Source organism: Oncorhynchus mykiss, chromosome 25 (genome assembly GCF_013265735.2).
Source record: "Oncorhynchus mykiss isolate Arlee chromosome 25, USDA_OmykA_1.1, whole genome shotgun sequence".
In the NCBI taxonomy this organism is placed as follows: domain Eukaryota; kingdom Metazoa; phylum Chordata; class Actinopteri; order Salmoniformes; family Salmonidae; genus Oncorhynchus; species Oncorhynchus mykiss.
The window spans coordinates 43,041,777-43,059,978 of record NC_048589.1 but is presented as its reverse complement, the minus strand read 5'-3'; the positions used below and the strand labels follow the sequence as shown (position 1 = coordinate 43,059,978).

The 18,202-nt window shown below is 41.8% G+C and overlaps 1 protein-coding gene across 8 annotated transcripts; it reads left to right on the top strand.

The window, feature by feature from the left end:
* The first annotated feature begins 429 nt into the window (after positions 1–429).
* Positions 430–17,875, top strand: LOC110506003 (retinol dehydrogenase 12). Of its 8 annotated transcripts, none has more exons than XR_005039527.1 (8): positions 444–643; positions 2,812–2,930; positions 3,700–3,855; positions 4,476–4,580; positions 6,167–6,376; positions 6,634–6,823; positions 16,904–17,312; positions 17,366–17,875. XR_005039527.1 is itself a non-coding variant. In XM_036962594.1 (8 exons), the coding sequence occupies exons 1-8, from the start codon at positions 567–569 to the stop codon at positions 16,904–16,906; spliced, it is 975 nt and encodes a 324-aa protein (XP_036818489.1). In that variant the 5' UTR covers positions 444–566; the 3' UTR covers positions 16,907–17,042. The 8 variants fall into 8 exon arrangements, 6 of the variants coding, with proteins under 6 accessions (XP_036818488.1, XP_036818491.1, XP_036818489.1 ...); XR_005039526.1 differs by having other exon boundaries at positions 16,904–17,333; XM_036962594.1 differs by lacking the exon at positions 17,366–17,875 and adding an exon at positions 13,135–13,249 and having other exon boundaries at positions 16,904–17,042.
* The last annotated feature ends 327 nt before the right edge of the window (positions 17,876–18,202 follow it).

Below are 18,202 nucleotides of genomic sequence, written 5' to 3'. Positions count from 1 at the left end.
ATAAAATGTCAAGTACATGCTTTTAAAATCAAAGTAACTTAAAATGTATGACAGCAGTGTATGTTGAATACTTCTAATATGAATAATGGTTTAAAAAAATTGTGGTTAAAACCGAAATAATATGTTAGATATTTATATACGGGCATTGAAAGGGTAACGTTCAATGGTGCATTGTGGTCAATGTCGTTTTTATAATAATCATAACTGATATCTTTACCATCTTTCAGATTAATTATTGTTTTCATCTAAGGGGGAATATGTAGACTAGTATTTTACAAACTAAATAGCAGTTATTAGATTCAACTTCAACTTCAACTTTTTCGTTTTTTTTTATTTTCTTTAAAACATAATAAATAAATTTAAAAAATTAAAAAATCAACGATTAATGTGGGGAAAGAAAACTACAATCCCAGGTTCCATTGAACGAGCATCTGTGACACACCCATCCACCTACATACACTTCACCATAAAGTTTAACATCTCAGATCAGCTGTGTGGTCGCTGGAGCACAGAGCCATGATGGAACAGCAGTGAGGAAAACCAACGAGAGAGAGAGGATCCGTGTCATGATGGTGCTCGTCCTGATTGTCGCAGGTCTTGTGGTTGTCGCGCTGCTCATGGTTTTATTCGCACCCTACATTAGGTAAGAATGAGCGGCGTATGTTCCAGGCTATAGCCGATGCATCATCCGTTACTATGCTTGGCATCATTGTCAGGCTACCGAAAAACGAAGAGATTGTGACAGGCAATTGGGTCGCTAAATTAATCGACATCAGTGTTGATGATTACATTTAAAAAAAATGATTTCTCTGCAATAATAAAGCCCAAAGAAACACATTTTCCTCCCAATAACGAAGACAACCTTCTTCAGTACAATATTAATTTGTTGTTTGTTTGGATTAAAGGCTCAAAATGCACTGTCAATTGAATATGATCCAATTGTGAATTATTGGCATCTCATATTGCCTAAATTAGTCGGACAATGATTGTCATTGTCAGGCGACCAGTACCGCTGAATAATGCAGATGAGTAGGCTCGAGCGCTATCATATTAATGAATATGCATAAGAAGCGTTGCGCGCGTGGTTGGAGTTAAATTATGTTCCGCGAGCCATTGGTTAATCGGTAGCGAGCCAGGTTTTGTGGTGTAACTGTTGGACGAGTTAATGTTTGATCATTGTTGTCAGATTGATCCTTGCATATTGAGAAACCAATATGTTTAATGTTAAATCGTAAATAAAAGTAATAAATAATAAATTCCCCAAAAAATGTTTTTATACAATTTTAACCAGTAATCTCTTTTCTGTGTAGCCTGGGAGGTGCATCCAAAATGACAGCCTATTCCCTATATCGATCCCTGGTCGACAGTAGAGCTCTATGATCCCTGGTCGACAGTAGAGCTCTATGATCCCTGGTCGACAGTAGAGCTCTATGATCCCTGGTCAACAGTAGAGCTCTATGACCCCTGGTCGACAGTAGAGCTCTATGATCCCTGGTCGACAGTAGAGCTCTATGATCCCTGGTCAACAGTAGAGCTCTATGATCCCTGGTCAACAGTAGAGCTCTATGACCCCTGGTCAACAGTAGAGCTCTGACCCCTGGTCAACAGTAGAGCTCTATGACCCCTGGTCAACAGTAGAGCTCTATGACCCCTGGTCGACAGTAGAGCTCTATGACCCCTAGTCGACAGTAGAGCTCTATGACCCCTGGTCGACAGTAGAGCTCTATGACCCCTGGTCGACAGTAGAGCTCTATGATCCCTGGTCGACAGTAGAGCTCTATGACCCCTGGTCGACAGTAGAGCTCTATGACCCCTGGTCGACAGTAGAGCTCTATGATCCCTGGTCAACAGTAGAGCTCTATGATCCCTGGTCAACAGTAGAGCTCTATGACCCCTGGTCAACAGTAGAGCTCTGACCCCTGGTCAACAGTAGAGCTCTATGACCCCTGGTCAACAGTAGAGCTCTATGACCCCTAGTCGACAGTAGAGCTCTATGACCCCTGGTCGTCAGTAGAGCTCTATGACCCCTGGTCGACAGTAGAGCTCTATGACCCCTGGTCGACAGTAGAGCTCTATGACCCCTGGTCGACAGTAGAGCTCTATGACCCCTGGTCGACAGTAGAGCTCTATGACCCCTGGTCGACAGTAGAGCTCTATGACCCCTGGTCGACAGTAGAGCTCTATGACCCCTGGTCGACAGTAGAGCTCTATGATCCCTGGTCGACAGTAGAGCTCTAATGGCCCTGCTCAAAAATAGAGATCAATGATCCCTGGTCGACAGTAGAGCTCTATGATCCCTGGTCGACAATAGAGCTCTATGATCCCTGGTCGACAGTAGCGCTCTATGGGCCCTGGTCGACAGTATAGCTCAATGATCCCTGGTCGACAGTATAGCTCAATGATCCCTGGTCGACAGTATAGCTCAATGATCCCTGGTCGACAGTATAGCTCAATGATCCCTGGTCGACAGTATAGCTCAATGATCCCTGGTCGACAGTATAGCTCAATGATCCCTGGTTGACCGTAGAGCTCTATGATCCCTGGTCGACAGTAGAGCTCTATGGGCCCTGGTCAACCGTAGAGCTCCATGGGCCGTGGTCAACAGTAGAGCCCTATGATCCCTGGTCAACAGTAGAGCCCTATGATCCCTGGCCAACAGAAGAGCCCTATATGGAGAATAGGGAGCCATTTTGTAACGCGGTCTGTGTGGACTTTTCACAATGTGCCAGTGCCAACCTTACCAACGTAGACAGAACAGCTACATACGTTGGATTTGAGATAATAACACCGATATATTTCCTGTCTGTCCAGGAAATACTCTGCAGGTGGAACATGTATGTCTATGGCCCGGTTGGACGGGAAGACGGTCCTGATTACTGGAGCCAACACTGGTATTGGGAAGGAGACTGCCCTGGACCTGGCTATCAGAGGTGACTAACTGACACATACAAGGTCATATCCTGATAGTCATACATGGTGTGGAGTCTATTCCTTGTCTCCTTTCCTTGCCTCCTTACATTCATCATCACACAGATATTGCCAGCCGGTGGAGATTAAGTAAAGAAACAGGCTCAAATGGAACCTTTTCCTTATTTAGTGCACTACTCTGGGCCCTTTCTTATTTAGTGCACTACTCTGGGCCCTTTCTTATTTAGTGCACTACTCTGGGCCATGTTCCTTATTTAGTGCACTACTCTGGGCCCGGTTCCTTATTTAGTGCACTACTCTGGGCCCGGTTCCTTATTTAGTGCACTACTCTGGGCCCGGTTCCTTATTTAGTGCACTACTCTGGGCCCTGTTCCTTATTTAGTGCACTACTCTGGGCCCTTTTCCTTATTTAGTGCACTACTCTGGCCCCGGTTCCTTATTTAGTGTACTACTCTGGGCCCTGTTCCTTATTTAGTGCACTACTCTGGGCCCTTTTCCTTATTCAGTGCACTACTCTGGGCCCTTGGTCAACAGTAATGCATATAGTCCCATTTGGTACGCACACCTGGTCTTCATCCTAATAGTAATTCATAGTGTGGCCTCATTACTGTCCTTACCTCTTTTCCTTACCTCCTTTCCTTACCTCCTTTCCTTCATGACCTCAACAATAACGATAGAAGGATGTAAAGGAAGAGGAGAAGTGGTCTTTTAAAAAGGAACACTGTGTCATCTATGCTGATTTATTGGTTATTGATTATTGTCTATTGCCAGGTGCGAGGGTGATCATGGCGTGCAGGGATGTGGAGAAGGGTGAGGAGGCTGCAGCATCGATACGACGCGTCTACTCTAAGGCAAACGTAGAGGTCCGAGAGCTAGACCTGGCTGATACCAGCTCCATACGGGCCTTCGCTCAACGCTTACTCAGAGGTCAACCTACTACTTCAGATGCTTCTCAAATAGCACCCTGTTCCCTATGTAGTGCGCTACTTTTGACCAGGGCCCATAGAGCTCTAAAAACGGTGGCATTTGGGGCGCAAGCCATGTGACCTTTACATTTGGGACGCAAGCCATGTGACCTTTACATTTGGGGCGCAGGCCATGTGACCTTTACATTTGGGGCGCAGGCCATGTGACCTTTACATTTGGGGCGCAGGCCTTGTGACCTTTACATTTGGGGCGCAGGCCTTGTGACCTTTACATTTGGGGCGCAGGCCTTGTGACCTTTACATTTGGGGCGCAGGCCTTGTGACCTTTACATTTGGGGCGCAGGCCTTGTGACCTTTACATTTGGGGCGCAGGCCTTGTGACCTTTACATTTGGGGCGCAGGCCTTGTGACCTTTACATTTGGGGCGCAGGCCATGTGACCTTTACATTTGGGGCGCAGGCCATGTGACCTTTACATGTTATTACAATATTATGACAGTATTTATTAGTTATTAGCAAGCACTCATTATTACAGTATTTATTATTCATAATTTAATTAGCTCTCATTATGTGTTTACTCCTCTGTTAAAAACTGTCTAATATTGGCTCTGACCCCCTGTAGAGGTCGACCACCTCCACATCCTGATCAACAATGCTGGGGTCATGATGTGTCCTTACGTGAAGACCAACGACGGCTTCGAGATGCAGCTGGGGGTCAACCATCTGGGTGAGACCGAGACGCTGATGTCATGGGTGGGATCCGAAACCAAGGACTCCTACGGGAGAAATAGTAAAGAACATCTAGCCGCTCGAGAGCACCCTTACCTGCCGATCTATAAATTACGTCTCCGTAATCTAGCATGGGTAGGATGACCATCTGAATCAGGGTTAGTTTGTCAGCTTGGGTTAAAGAGGAGCGATTACGATAAATCTAGACTTGGTTTCATCTAACTTTAGCCTGCAGCTTTGATATGTGCTGAGAGAAGTGCAGTGTACCGTCTAACCATACTCCCAAGTACTTGTATGAGGTGACTACCTCAAGCTCTAAACCCTCAGAGGTAGTAATCACACCTGTGGGGAGAGGGGCCTTCTTCTTACCAAACCACATGACCTTTGTTTTGGTGGTGTTCAGGACAAGGTTAAGGGTAGATAAAGCTTGTTGGACACTAAGAAAGCTTTGTTGTAGAGCGTTTAACACAAAATCCGGGGAGGGGCCAGCTGAGTATAAAACTGTCTGATCTGCATATACATGGATGAGAGAGCTTCCTATCGCCTGAGCTATGTTGTTGATGTAAATTGAGAAGAGCGTTGGGCCTAGGATCGAGCCTTGGGGTACTGCCTTGGTGACAGGCAGTGGCTGCCCTCTTTGAGAGAGGTAGTTGGCAAACCAGGCCAACGACCCCTCAGAGACACCAATACTGGAATGATCACAAAGATGGAATGGTCTACTGTATCAACAGCTTTGCCCAAGTCAATAAAAATAGCAGCACAACATTGCTTAGAATCAAGGGTAATGGTGACATCATTGAGGACCTTTTAAGGTTGCAGTGACACATCCATAACCTGAGCGGAAACCAGATTGCATACCAGAGAGAATACTACAGACATTAAGAAAGCCAGTCGGTTGATTATTGACAAGTTTTTGCAACACTTTTGATAAACAGGGCAAAATATAAATAGACCTGTAACAGTTAGGGTCAGCTTGACCTCCCCCTTTTAAATACAGGATGAACTGTGGCTGCCTTCCAAGCAATGGGAACCTCCCCAGAGAGGAGAGACGGGCGATTATAGGGGCAACAACCTTGAAGAAAAAAGGGTTTTCGGGGTCAAGTTTAAGGAGCTCCTTTAGCACCTCGGACTCAGTGACTGCCTGCAGGGAGAGACCTGGGCAGGGGAACAAGAGGGAGAAGCATCGGGAATAGTCGCATTAGAAGGGGTGGGAGATGAGGAAATGTTGGACGAGCAAGGAGACATGGCTGAGTCAAATAGGAATCCTGACTTAATGAAGTGGTGATTTAAAGAGCTCAGCCATGTGCTTCTTGTCAGTAACAACCACAACATTAAGGGACATGGGCAGTAGATACCTTTAAGGATTATTTTTTGAGGAAAACATTGAGGACAGTAGCCTTTTCTGGGTGTTTGGAGTCATACCTTGTGGGATTGGTAATAATCTGAGAAATGTTGGGAGTCCCATTGCTTTAGGATTTGGTCAGCTGGGAGACAACCGAGCACTGAAGGGGACCCTTGGTAAAGATTGCCTCGCCCCCACTTTCTGACAAAGCAACTGATTGTGTTGTTGTTTACTCCTGATAGGTCACTTCCTGTTGACGTACCTCCTGATTGGTCTGCTGAAGCGTAGTGCTCCGGCCCGTATCGTCGTGGTTTCCTCTCTGGCTCATAACGTTGGCTGGATCCGCTTCCATGACCTGCTCAGCCAGGGCAGCTACAACAGCGGCCTCGCATACTGCCAGAGCAAGTTGGCCAACCTTCTGTTCGCTAGGGAGCTGGCCCGCAGACTCAAAGGTAGGCTGGGGAGGGGGAGGGGGAGAGAGAATGGCAACCTGCCACATTTGTTGTATAATGGATCAGAAAATACCGAAGAGAAACTGAGGTAAAGAGTTTTGGTGAGAAAACACATACACAAAATACATGATCAGAAAGGCAAAATGACAGTTATGAAGTTACTTAGCAACATACGGTGATCTAAAACGTTCTCACACAGAAGGTGATCTTGAAGAAACACTGTCCCCCATGGTAACACTTCCTACCTCCCTCCCCAGGTTCCAGTGTGACTGTGAACTCTGTCCACCCTGGGTTGGTGCGCTCGGAGCTGGTACGCCACTCCACCATCCTGTCTCTGCTGTTCTCTCTGTTCTCCTTGTTCCTGAAGAGCCCTCGGGACGGGGCCCAGACATCCATCTACTGCGCTGTGGCAGAGGAGCTGCACTCTCTCACCGGGAAACACTTCAGGTGAGGTAGAGATTATGCTACAGTATGTAGCACATTTAGTCCCTGACCCAGGTTAGATTCAAAACAATTCAGGTGAGGTAGAGATTATGCTACAGTATGTAGCACATTTAGTCCCTGACCCAGGTTAGATTCAAAACAATTCAGGTGAGGTAGAGATTATGCTACAGTATGTAGCACATTTAGTCCCTGACCCAGGTTAGATTCAAAACAATTCAGGTGAGGTAGAGATTATGCTACAGTATGTAGCACATTTAGTCCCTGACCCAGGTTAGATTCAAAACAATTCAGGTGAGGTAGAGATTATGCTACAGTATGTAGCACATTCAGTCCCTGACCCAGGTTAGATTCAAAACAATAATAATAATAATAATAATAATAATAATAATAATAATAATAATAATAATAATAATAATTCTAATAAATGCAGTTGAACAATGGATGAAGATATTCCAAACTTTTTTTTGAATTTTTATCATCTGTCAGATATCGACTGAATTATAGCAATTATGGAATTAAAGCGTTGGGATTCAGGTTTTCAATTAATTGTAAAATTTCAAATTTTGTTTTCTTAGAATGCACTCATATATACATTTTCTAATGATATCAAGCATTTTTTAAATTTATGTTTGTGTTAAAATCAAGAAAATGGTGCTTACTTTGCATAAATACAATGGGTATATTTGCATATTTTTAATAGATTAACATAAATGGGTGGATCAGTGCCGCAACAATCCAAGAACGTGCCTCACTAATTACTGTTATCACGTTCTGTTGCTTAATTCAATAAGTGTGTCCAATAGCAGGATATCCTTGGATTTAAAGTCAACAAGCTTGGCTCTAGATTATACCAGTGGAGGCTCCTCAGGAGGTCCATCCTACTCACAGAATTTTCAAAAAATTGTGAAATGTTTGTTTTTTGAAGTTATTCTTTTTATATGAAACTATACTAAATATATACCTGTCACCAAATAACTGATTAAAACATACTGTTTTTCAATAAGGTCTACAGTAGCCTCAACAGCACCCTCTAGGGTAGCACCATGGTGTAGCCGGAGGACAGCTAGTTTCCGTCCTCCTCTGGGTACATTGACTTCAATTCAAAACCTAGGAGGCTCATGGTTTTTACACCCTTCCATAGACTTACACAGTAATTATGACAACTTCTAGAGGACGTCCTCCAACCTATCAGAGCTCTTGCAGCATGAACTGACATGTTGTCCTCCCAATCAAAGGATCAGAGAATTAATCTAGTACTGAAAGCATACGCTACAGCTAGTTAGCACTGCAGTGCATAAAATGTGGTGAGTAGTTGACTCAAAGAGAGAAAGACAATGGTAGAACAGTTTTGAACAAATTATATAAAAAAATTAAGGAGAAGCAGCAGAGAGATTTATATTTGGTGCATTTTTCACTTACTTAGCTCGCTAATTTTGCCTACTCAACAACTTGACCAAACAGAGAGGAATGGCATGTATGTTAGCTAGCTAATTTTGCCTACTCAACAACCTGACCAAACAGAGAGGAATGGCATGTATGTTAGCTAGCTAATTTAGCCTACTCAACAACCTGACAAAACAGAGAGGAATGTCATGTATGTTAGCTAGCTAATTTTGCCTACTCAACAACCTGACCAAACAGAGGAATGTCATGTATGTTAGCTAGCTAATTTAGCCTACTCAACAACCTGACCAAACAGAGAGGAATGTCATGTATGTTAGCTAGCTAATTTTGCCTACTCAACAACCTGACCAAACAGAGAGGAATGGCATGTATGTTAGCTAGCTAGCTAAGGCTATCCTACATTCAAACTCTTCCAAGATTTTGGAAGATTCCGGTTTAATTACTTCATTGCCACCGGGGCCTGCCGGTGTAACTGCTAAGATGCTTGCTGTACACTACCGCGTGATTGTACTCATGAATTGGATTGTGGGTTTACTAACATGTTCTAGTTTGTTGACTATGACGTTAGCTAATATGGCGACAACAATGTAGGCTGTGTGTAGAGGTTAGCGGTTATGGTATGAAGGTTTGACTTGGAGAGGTTTTTTTTTCGCCTGGTCACAGACAACTGTTGTGTTGTGCACTGAAGTCCACAAGCAAAGGGGAAAACGTGAGAGGAGGACTTTACACGCACACACATCCAATCGTCATTTACGCTGCTGCTACTCTGTTTATCATATATCTTGACTCCTAGGTACCGTATCTTTATAAATACATATCTACCTCCATCACACCAGTATCCCTGCACATTGTAAATATGGTCTTGGAACTGACCCTCTTACTTTCTCGTGTGTTTTTGTTCTATCTCATGTTTATTTTAGTACTATATTGATTACTGTTGGGTTTAGAGCTAAGCAAGAAAGGCATTTCACTGTACTTGTGCACGTGACACATTGTAATCTAATGTGAATCTCAGTTAATTATCTGGGAATCTACCCGGTTTGCTGGGATGCTCTCTCTCTCTCTCTCTCAAGGCTAAAGTAATAAATAAATTCTCATTTCAATTACTTAGTATCTCTCAAATTCGATACTAAGTCATTTTGAAGAAGAGACTTAATTGTTATTTAGTCTAATTAGTCATTTATTATGCATCTGGACAGACCATGTAATGGTGGCTGCCATTCATTCACCGGTTCCATCCATCGATGTGATTGACAGTTCTTTGGTAGCCTAAAGCACTGCTGTTTCTGAATACCAGAGCATGTAAGCAGGTGAGGGAGGAGCAGAGGCTTTTTAAAAGGTTGTCTGCCTTCTCTCTGGCTCTAATTTGGCCGTGGTACTGCTCAGCTAAAAGCTTTGGTCATGCTCTGCCTAGAATATGATGTTTCCATGATGGCTATTCTTTTAATTAGGCCTCTTCCGTTGTAATATTTATCCTACCACACCCACAGTAGACTATAGTCTACCATTAGGATATGTAGTTCTATTTTGAAGGACTTCAAAATGTATTAACAGATGTTTTAGGTAGACGATATATAGGCTATACTGTAAAATGTATTAACAGATGTTTTAGGTAGACTATATATAGGCTATACTGTAAAATATATTAACGGATGTTTTAGGTAGACAATATATAGGCTATACTGTAAAATGTATTAAAGGATGTTTTAGGTAGACGATATATAGGCTATACTGTAAAATGTATTAACAGATGTTTTAGGTAGACAATATATAGGCTATACTGTAAAATGTATTAACAGATGTTTTAGGTAGACTATATATAGGCTATACTGTAAAATGTATTTTAGTTTTTCTGTGAATAGAAACACCATAATATAAATCCCCAATAAAGTTAAAATATCAGAACTAAATCCGTTAATAATAAAAGGCCAGTATCATCATCTTATTTTCATAAATAAAAGGGACTAAATCATCTCGAACTGCAGCTGTGAAATGATTTGGGCGTTGAGAGTGGGAAATGCGCTCTACAAACTAATTTATTATTATTACGAAGATACATGACAACTGTAATTCCATAAAGTAATATTAGTGGGAATAAAGCCATAATATAAACAAGATGAAGGAATATATTTTGAAAAGCTTAAAATTGAAAAATATATTGATATGAAGCTGCTAACATGTGTGGATGCTTTTTCTAAAAAAAAAATATATTACATTTAAGTAAGGCCTTACCTCCTTACTTAATTTGCACATAGTGTGTATACATTTTTCTATTGGGTTATTGACTGTACGTTTGTTTTACTCCGTGTGTAACTCTGTGTTGTTGTATCTGTCGAACTGCTTTGCTTTATCTTGGCCAGGTCGCAGTTGTAAATAAGAACTTGTTCTCAGCTGTCCTACCTGATTACATTTTAAAAAAAGTACCGTACAGAGTTCAGCAGGACAGTGTCACAAGGCTACATCATCATCAAAGGCCTACACGTCACCGCTGCTGGAGGGCAAAACACAGTTGTCCTTGATTGTGAATTAAATGGAGAATGACATGTGTGCGACGAGGTAAAAACCAACGGTTTTCATTCAATATAATTCATTTGGGGACGTAGGCAGCGGGTGAGTTTCAAGTTTGGAGACGTAAATTTCCACCATAAAAAAATGCACCTTTTATAATAAAGCATTCCATGCATCATCACACTTGCAGACTTACGTAAGAGAGACTACTATTCGTGATGAGTAGATTTAGGCTAATAATATAACTCAATCACTGTTCGCAAAAAAAGACGGTTCAACGCTTGGCTGAGCGCGTAAAGAGGAGAGCCCGAGGCAATAGGCTAGCCTGTATCATATCTCCTTTCTATGCACGGGATAAATGAGGCCTTTTTTTTATAAACATTTAATGCAATTCTACTACACTTTATATGTCTGGAGACATTTGGCAGACTCTTTTTTTTTTTTATACGACAAATTACGACATTGTCCATATACTAGGCATACAAGAAGGGGAGACACATTGAATTATTACCTCCGTCTAAACTGGATGAGGAAATTGTAAATATATATATATATATATATATATTTACAAAATATATATATATTTACAATTTACTCATCCATTTCCTCATATATATAAATACGTTTAGAAAAGCTTTTGTGGCAATGACCAAACATTGATAAAATGTGAATATCCGCAGTGCGCACTCACCTGGGATATGGCGAAATTGTTCCGCTGGTCCCAATAACATAGTTGTTGTTGTTTGCTTAATTAAGTTGAGCATTTTGATAACTAAAATACGAATTTGAGTATTTTCATTGTCTTATATTTACAGCAATAGCCATTTGGTTTCCAAACTATGTTTTCCCGCGATTTGTATGTTGCACTAATGTGATTCTTTAAATAAGCATTTCGCAACACATAACATCTGCTAAAACATGTGTATGTGACCAATACAGTTTGATTTGATCCTGTGGCCAAATCATGCTTTAGTAGCCTATTTTGAATGAATTGTATTTCTGTATAGACAGGAGTAGGATCATTAGGCTATATAATTTTGGCAATTTTATGTCAATTTACTTTAGGGAAAGCGTTCTCTACGTGTAGGGTGGGAATGTTATATCATAAGGGAATTGCTTAGATGGCACTTATCGGTAGGACTAGTTATGTCATGCGCAGAAGTAGCCTAAACTTAGTTAAAATATCAATCGCCAATAAATGAATGCACTTCAGAGTTAATAGGCTTGTTTATGCTGAAAGTGAACAACATACCTTTTTATTAGCCTCCCAGAGTCACCTACAGAAAGAGGTTGGTGAGAGGCCTTCAATTTAAAGGTTTAACTTTTTATAGCCTACAGTCCTACAATAACAGGGGGGGGGATGTAGAGAGTAAACTTTCATGATGACGCTTCGTTTAATCATTGAAGTGTTTGCTAATGGTTTAGTGAAACATAAGGAAGCTTATCCGATGTTCAATAACACCGATGACAAACTATTAATTTGATAAGGGAGAACCGTGGGTAATGGATGGATTTGGCGGACAAATCCTCCCATTGCAGGGATCGGCTTGCTGTGGCAGTTTTCTAGCCTCGTGCAGCAGTTACAATAACAATAACAATAAACTATTATTGCTGGACTATTCTGCGCAGGCTAACGCGGACTGATTAGGCTATGTTAAACACTTCAAACTATAGTCAAAAGCCACCTACTGGGCGAAAACATTTCTGAGATGCGCGCAGATTATTTGGACAATAATGCTGTGTGGAGTCGTTTAACAAATGTCTGATTCTGTTTTTGGTGTTACGATAACGTTAGATATTTATCAAACCATATTTATGAAACCGAGCAGAGATCTTCATGCCTTCTGCCAAACCTCGCCCAGTCCATTCGGGGATTTAGATCATTAAACCGTATTTTAAGGATGGCAGATTACCGGCGTGGAGCTGTTTTTTTTTTTTTTTTAAATGCGTCAGTAATGTGTGTTCTCTTTTGGTGGTATCACCATTGTGGATGCCCTTGGTGAGCCGTCAGTTGGATTACAGCCCGAAGCGGTTCTGTAGGGGATTGTAGCGAGTCTCTTTATTGAATGCCTGATCAACCAGTTGCCTGAGTACTTCAGTCTTATAGATAGATAGTGTAGTCGTGTACAGTAGCAGCGCCTAGTCAAAACGCGTTGCAGTTGTGCATCCTGATATTCAGGCTGATTTGCATACATTTAATGTAAATATAAAAGTAACATGCAACCGAGTTAATTCATATGAGGAAATCAATTCATTAGGCCCTAATCTATGGATTTCACATGACTGGGCAGGGGCACCGCCATGGGTGGGCCTGAGAGGGCATAGGCCCACCCACTGGGGAGCCAGGTGCAGCCAATCAGAATGAGTTTCACCACAAAAGGGCTTTTTTTTTTTTTTTACAGACAAATACTCCTCAATTTCATCAGCTGTCCAGGTGGCTGGTCTCAGATGATCCCGCAGGTGAAGAAGCCGGATGTGGAGGGCCTGGGTTGGCATGGTTACTTGTGGTCTTCTGATGTGAGTCCGATTGGACATACTGCCAAATTCTCTAAAACAACATTGGAGGTGGCTTATGGTAGAAAATGTACATTCAATTCTCTGGCAACAGCTCAGGTAGACATTCCTCCAGTCAGCATGCCATTGCACGCTCCCTCAACTTGAGACATCTGTGGCATTGTGTTGTGACAAAACTGAACATTTTAGTGGCCTTTCTATTGTCCCCAGCACAAGGTGCACCTGTGTTATGGATACAAGTATCCTGTGTGTATTTCTTTTCTCTCCTTCTGCCCTAGTCACAGGTGTCGCCAATCAGCAGACACACATGCTCCTTTTCCCTTACCCGATCACATCCATTTTCCCTTACCCAATCACATCCATTTTCCCTTACCCAATCACATCCCCTTTCCCTTACCCAATCACATCCCCTTTCCCTTACCCAATGACATCCCCTTTCCCTTCTTTTAAAAACCCAGTCAGTTGGTTTCCCAAACTCTGTCTCTCTCTTGTTTTTGCTCCTACATGTCACATTTGTCTGTCATTATGTATTGTTGTGGTTTATGACTGTTTGTTGGTGTGAAAAGGGGATACCAAGCCAAGTCACCCATGGGCCTACATTACCCGTAGGAAAACACTGTCTAAGTACCCTAGTTAGAACTGGGCGGACCACCCGCCGTATTTTATTGGTTAGTTAGCTAGCTGTGTTTGAAATAAACCTACCGTCAAACACGTTGGGTTTAAGTTGTCTGTGGATTTCTTTTAGTTGTGATTTGCATGAGATATGTTTACGGGTCTCGCCCCCCCCCCCCCCCCCCCCCCTAGACTGCAGGGCCATAGGGGTTAGTAACAACCTGTGTAATGATCATGCTGTTTAATCAACTTCTTGATATGTTCACACGGATTATCTTGGCAAAGGAGAAATGCTCACTAACAGGGAGGTAAACACATTTTTGTGCACAACATTTGTTTTGAGAAATAAGCTTTTTTTTTGTGCATCTAGAACATTTCTGGGATCTTTTATTTCAGCTCATGAAACCAACACTTTACATGTTGCGTTTATATTTTTGTCCAGTATAGTTCACCAAGCTTTATTTCACCGTACTTGGCAGTCGAGTTGTTTCGTTTCTCTAATCGAACACAGAATAATAGCACAATGGACACTAGAATCCACACATTGGAGCAGCTTCATATCCATATATATATTTCAATTTGAAGCTTTTCAAAATATATTCCATTCTCCTTTATCTTGTTTATATTATGGCTATATTCCCACTAATATTACTTTATGGAATTACATGTGTATTTTTCTGTCTTTATTATAATAATAAATTAGTTTGTAGAGCGCATTTCCCACTCTCAACGCGCAAATCATTTCACAGCTGCAGTTCGAGATGATTTAGTCCCTTTTATTTATGAAAATAAGATGATGATACTGGCCTTTTATTATTAACTGATTTAGTTCTGATATTTTAACTTTATTGGAGATTTATATTATGGTGTTTCTATTCACAGAATAACTCAAATACATTTTACAGTATAGCCTATATATTGTCTACCTAAAACATCTGTTAATACATTTAGAAGTCCTTCAAAATAGAACTACATATCCTACTGTGGGTGTGGTAGGATAAATATTACAACGGAAGAGGCCTAATTAAAAGAATAGCCATCATGGAAACAACATATTCTAGGCAGAGCATGACCAAAGCTTTTAGCTGAGCAGTACCACGGCCAAATTAGAGCCAGAGAGAAGGCAGACAACCTTTTTAAAAGGCTCTGCTCCTCCCTCACCTGCTTACATGCTCTGGTATTCAGAAACAGCAGTGCTTTAGGCTACCAAAGAACTGTCAATCACATCGATGGATGGAACCGGTGAATGAATGGCAGCCACCATTACATGGTCTGTCCAGATGCATAATAAATGACTAATTAGACTAAATAACAATTAAGTCTCTTCTTCAAAATGACTAATTAGACTAAATAACAATTAAGTCTCTTCTTCAAAATGACTAATTAGACTAAATAACAATTAAGTCTCTTCTTCAAAATGACTAATTAGACTAAATAACAATTAAGTCTCTTCTTCAAAATGACTAATTAGACTAAATAACAATTAAGTCTCTTCTTCAAAATGACTAATTAGACTAAATAACAATTAAGTCTCTTCTTCAAAATGACTAATTAGACTAAATAATATGTTTTTGCGTTTCAGGGCTACTGTAAAAACTCAGTGACCATATAATAACCATGCCCTCTATCTCTCTCTCCCAGTGACTATATAATAACCATGCCCTCTATCTCTCTCCCAGTGACTATATAACCATTGCCCCCTATCTCTCTCTCCCAGTGACTGTATAATAACCATGCCCCCTATCTCTTTCTGTGACTATATAACCATTGCCCCCTATCTCTCTCTCCCAGTGACTATATAATAACCATGCCCCCTATCTCTCTCTCCCAGTGACTGTATAATAACCATGCCCTCTATCTCTCTCCCAGTGACTATATAATAACCATGCCCCCTATCTCTCTCTCCCAGTGACTGTATAATAACCATTGCCCCCTATCTCTCTCCCAGTGACTGTATAATAACCATGCCCTCTATCTCTCTCCCAGTGACTGTATAATAACCATGCCCCCTATCTCTTTGTGACTATATAACCATTGCCCCCTATCTCTCTCTCCCAGTGACTATATAATAACCATGCCCCCTATCTCTCTCTCCCAGTGACTATATAATAACCATGCCCCCTATCTCTCTCTCCCAGTGACTGTATAATAACCATGCCCCCTATCTCTCTCTCCCAGTGACTATATAATAACCATGCCCCCTATCTCTCTCTCCCAGTGACTATATAATAACCATGCCCCCTATCTCTCTCTCCCAGTGACTGTATAATAACCATGCCCTCTATCTCTCTCCCAGTGACTATATAATAACCATGCCCCCTATCTCTCTCTCCCAGTGACTGTATAATAACCATGCCCTCTATCTCTCTCCCAGTGACTGTATAATAACCATGCCCCCTATCTCTTTCTGTGACTATATAACCATTGCCCCCTATCTCTCTCTCCCAGTGACTGTATAATAACCATGCCCTCTATCTCTCTCCCAGTGACTATATAATAACCATGCCCCCTATCTCTCTCTCCCAGTGACTATATAATAACCATGCCCCCTATCTCTTTCTGTGACTATATAACCATTCCCCCTATCTCTCTCCCAGTGACTGTATAATAACCATGCCCCCTATCTCTCTCCCAGTGACTGTATAATAACCATGCCCTCTATCTCTCTCCCAGTGACTGTATAATAACCATGCCCCCTATCTCTTTCTGTGACTATATAACCATTGCCCCCTATCTCTCTCTCCCAGTGACTGTATAATAACCATGCCCCCTATCTCTTTCTGTGACTATATAACCATTGCCCCCTATCTATCTCTCCCAGTGACTGTATAATAACCATGCCCCCTATCTCTTTCTGTGACTATATAACCATTGCCCCCTATCTCTCTCCCAGTGACTGTATAATAACCATGCCCCCTATCTCTTTCTGTGACTATATAACCATGCCCCCTATCTCTCTCCCAGTGACTGTATAATATAATAACCATGCCCTCTATCTCTCTCCCAGTGACTGTATAATAACCATGCCCCCTATCTCTCTCCCAGTGACTGCGCCCCAGCCTCCGTGGCCCCCCAGGGGAGGAACGAGGAGACGGCCAGGAAGCTGTGGGACGCCAGCAGTGAACTCCTGGGCATCGTCTGGGACCACTGATCTGAACCACCCTCTATCATTAAAACACTGGCCGCAACCCCAACGCCCTGTAAAGGCACTACTTTTGACCAGGGCCCACAACCTTGTTCCAAATGGTTACAGCAAGAGCCGGCAGTAGCCCACAGGGCTGCGGTAGAAAGTGGTGCACTATAAAGAGGATAGGGTGCCATTGTGGATGCATCCCATGTTCTCTAATGAGTACATATTTAGCCTTATCATTTCATGACGTTACGTAATCTCAAACCACAGTTAACCCACTTGAATAATAACCATAGAGGTATTCAGATACCAGGGTGTAACCAGGTCTAGCCAGGGTGTAACCAGGTCTAGCCAGGGTGTAACCAGGGTGTAACCAGGTCTAGCCAGGGTGTAACCAGGTCTAGCCAGGGTATATTATAAACCAGCTGATTCAGTTTGTTTTGTATCATATTATAAATGGGGTTCCAAAATTCCTGTAACTTTTCACAAAATGCCCGTTTTCCGGAATTAAAGCAAAACATCCAGGATTTCGGGAAAATTGGGGGAATTTGGGGAGTTACAGGAATTTGACAAATTATCCTCCATGTGGATTCATCTTTGTTTTGAACCTTTCCACTCTAGGCTTGATTTTTTTTCCCCCTCAGCATTGTTAAGCTACCGAGATGTCTTTTATACAAATGTGAAACATGCCTTTTTTAGTACATTTTAGGGTTGCAATATTTTTTTTTAATAACAATCAGGAAATCCTGAATCCTCTCCAACCAGTATTTCTGGAGAAGAAGAAAAAAAAACAGGGCATTCTGGGAAAATGTGACACCCAAACTACATAGCAGTCATGTCAGGAGTTTAATGTTCACATCTGTAAATAAATCTAATATTACTAGCTACTATTTGTTTATGTTTAGTAATTGTGTCGCACACAACAGAGGAGGCTGGTTGGAGGAGCTATAGGAGGATAGGCACATTGTAATGGCTTTTATTTTAAACTGCATTGTTGATTAAGGGCTCGTAAATCAGCATTTCACTGTAATGTTTACACCTGTTGTATTCGGCACAGGTGACTAATAACATTTGAATGGAATTCATTGGAACAGAGTCAAACATGTGGTTTCCATGGTTTCCATGTGTTTGATACGGTTCCATTCATTCCATTACAACGAGCACGTCCTCCTATATCTACTCCCACCAGCCTCCTCCAATAACCCCCCCCCACC

Excerpts from the sequence above, each read along its gene's own strand:
- LOC110506003 (XM_036962593.1), top strand. The coding sequence starts at position 567 with ATGATGGTGCTCGTCCTGATTGTCGCAGGTCTTGTGGTTGTCGCGCTG. Across the intron at positions 2,931-3,699 it reads CCTGGACCTGGCTATCAGAG|GTGCGAGGGTGATCATGGCG; the intron begins GTGACTAACTGA and ends GTCTATTGCCAG. Across the intron at positions 6,824-8,887 it reads CTCACCGGGAAACACTTCAG|ACAACTGTTGTGTTGTGCAC; the intron begins GTGAGGTAGAGA and ends GCCTGGTCACAG.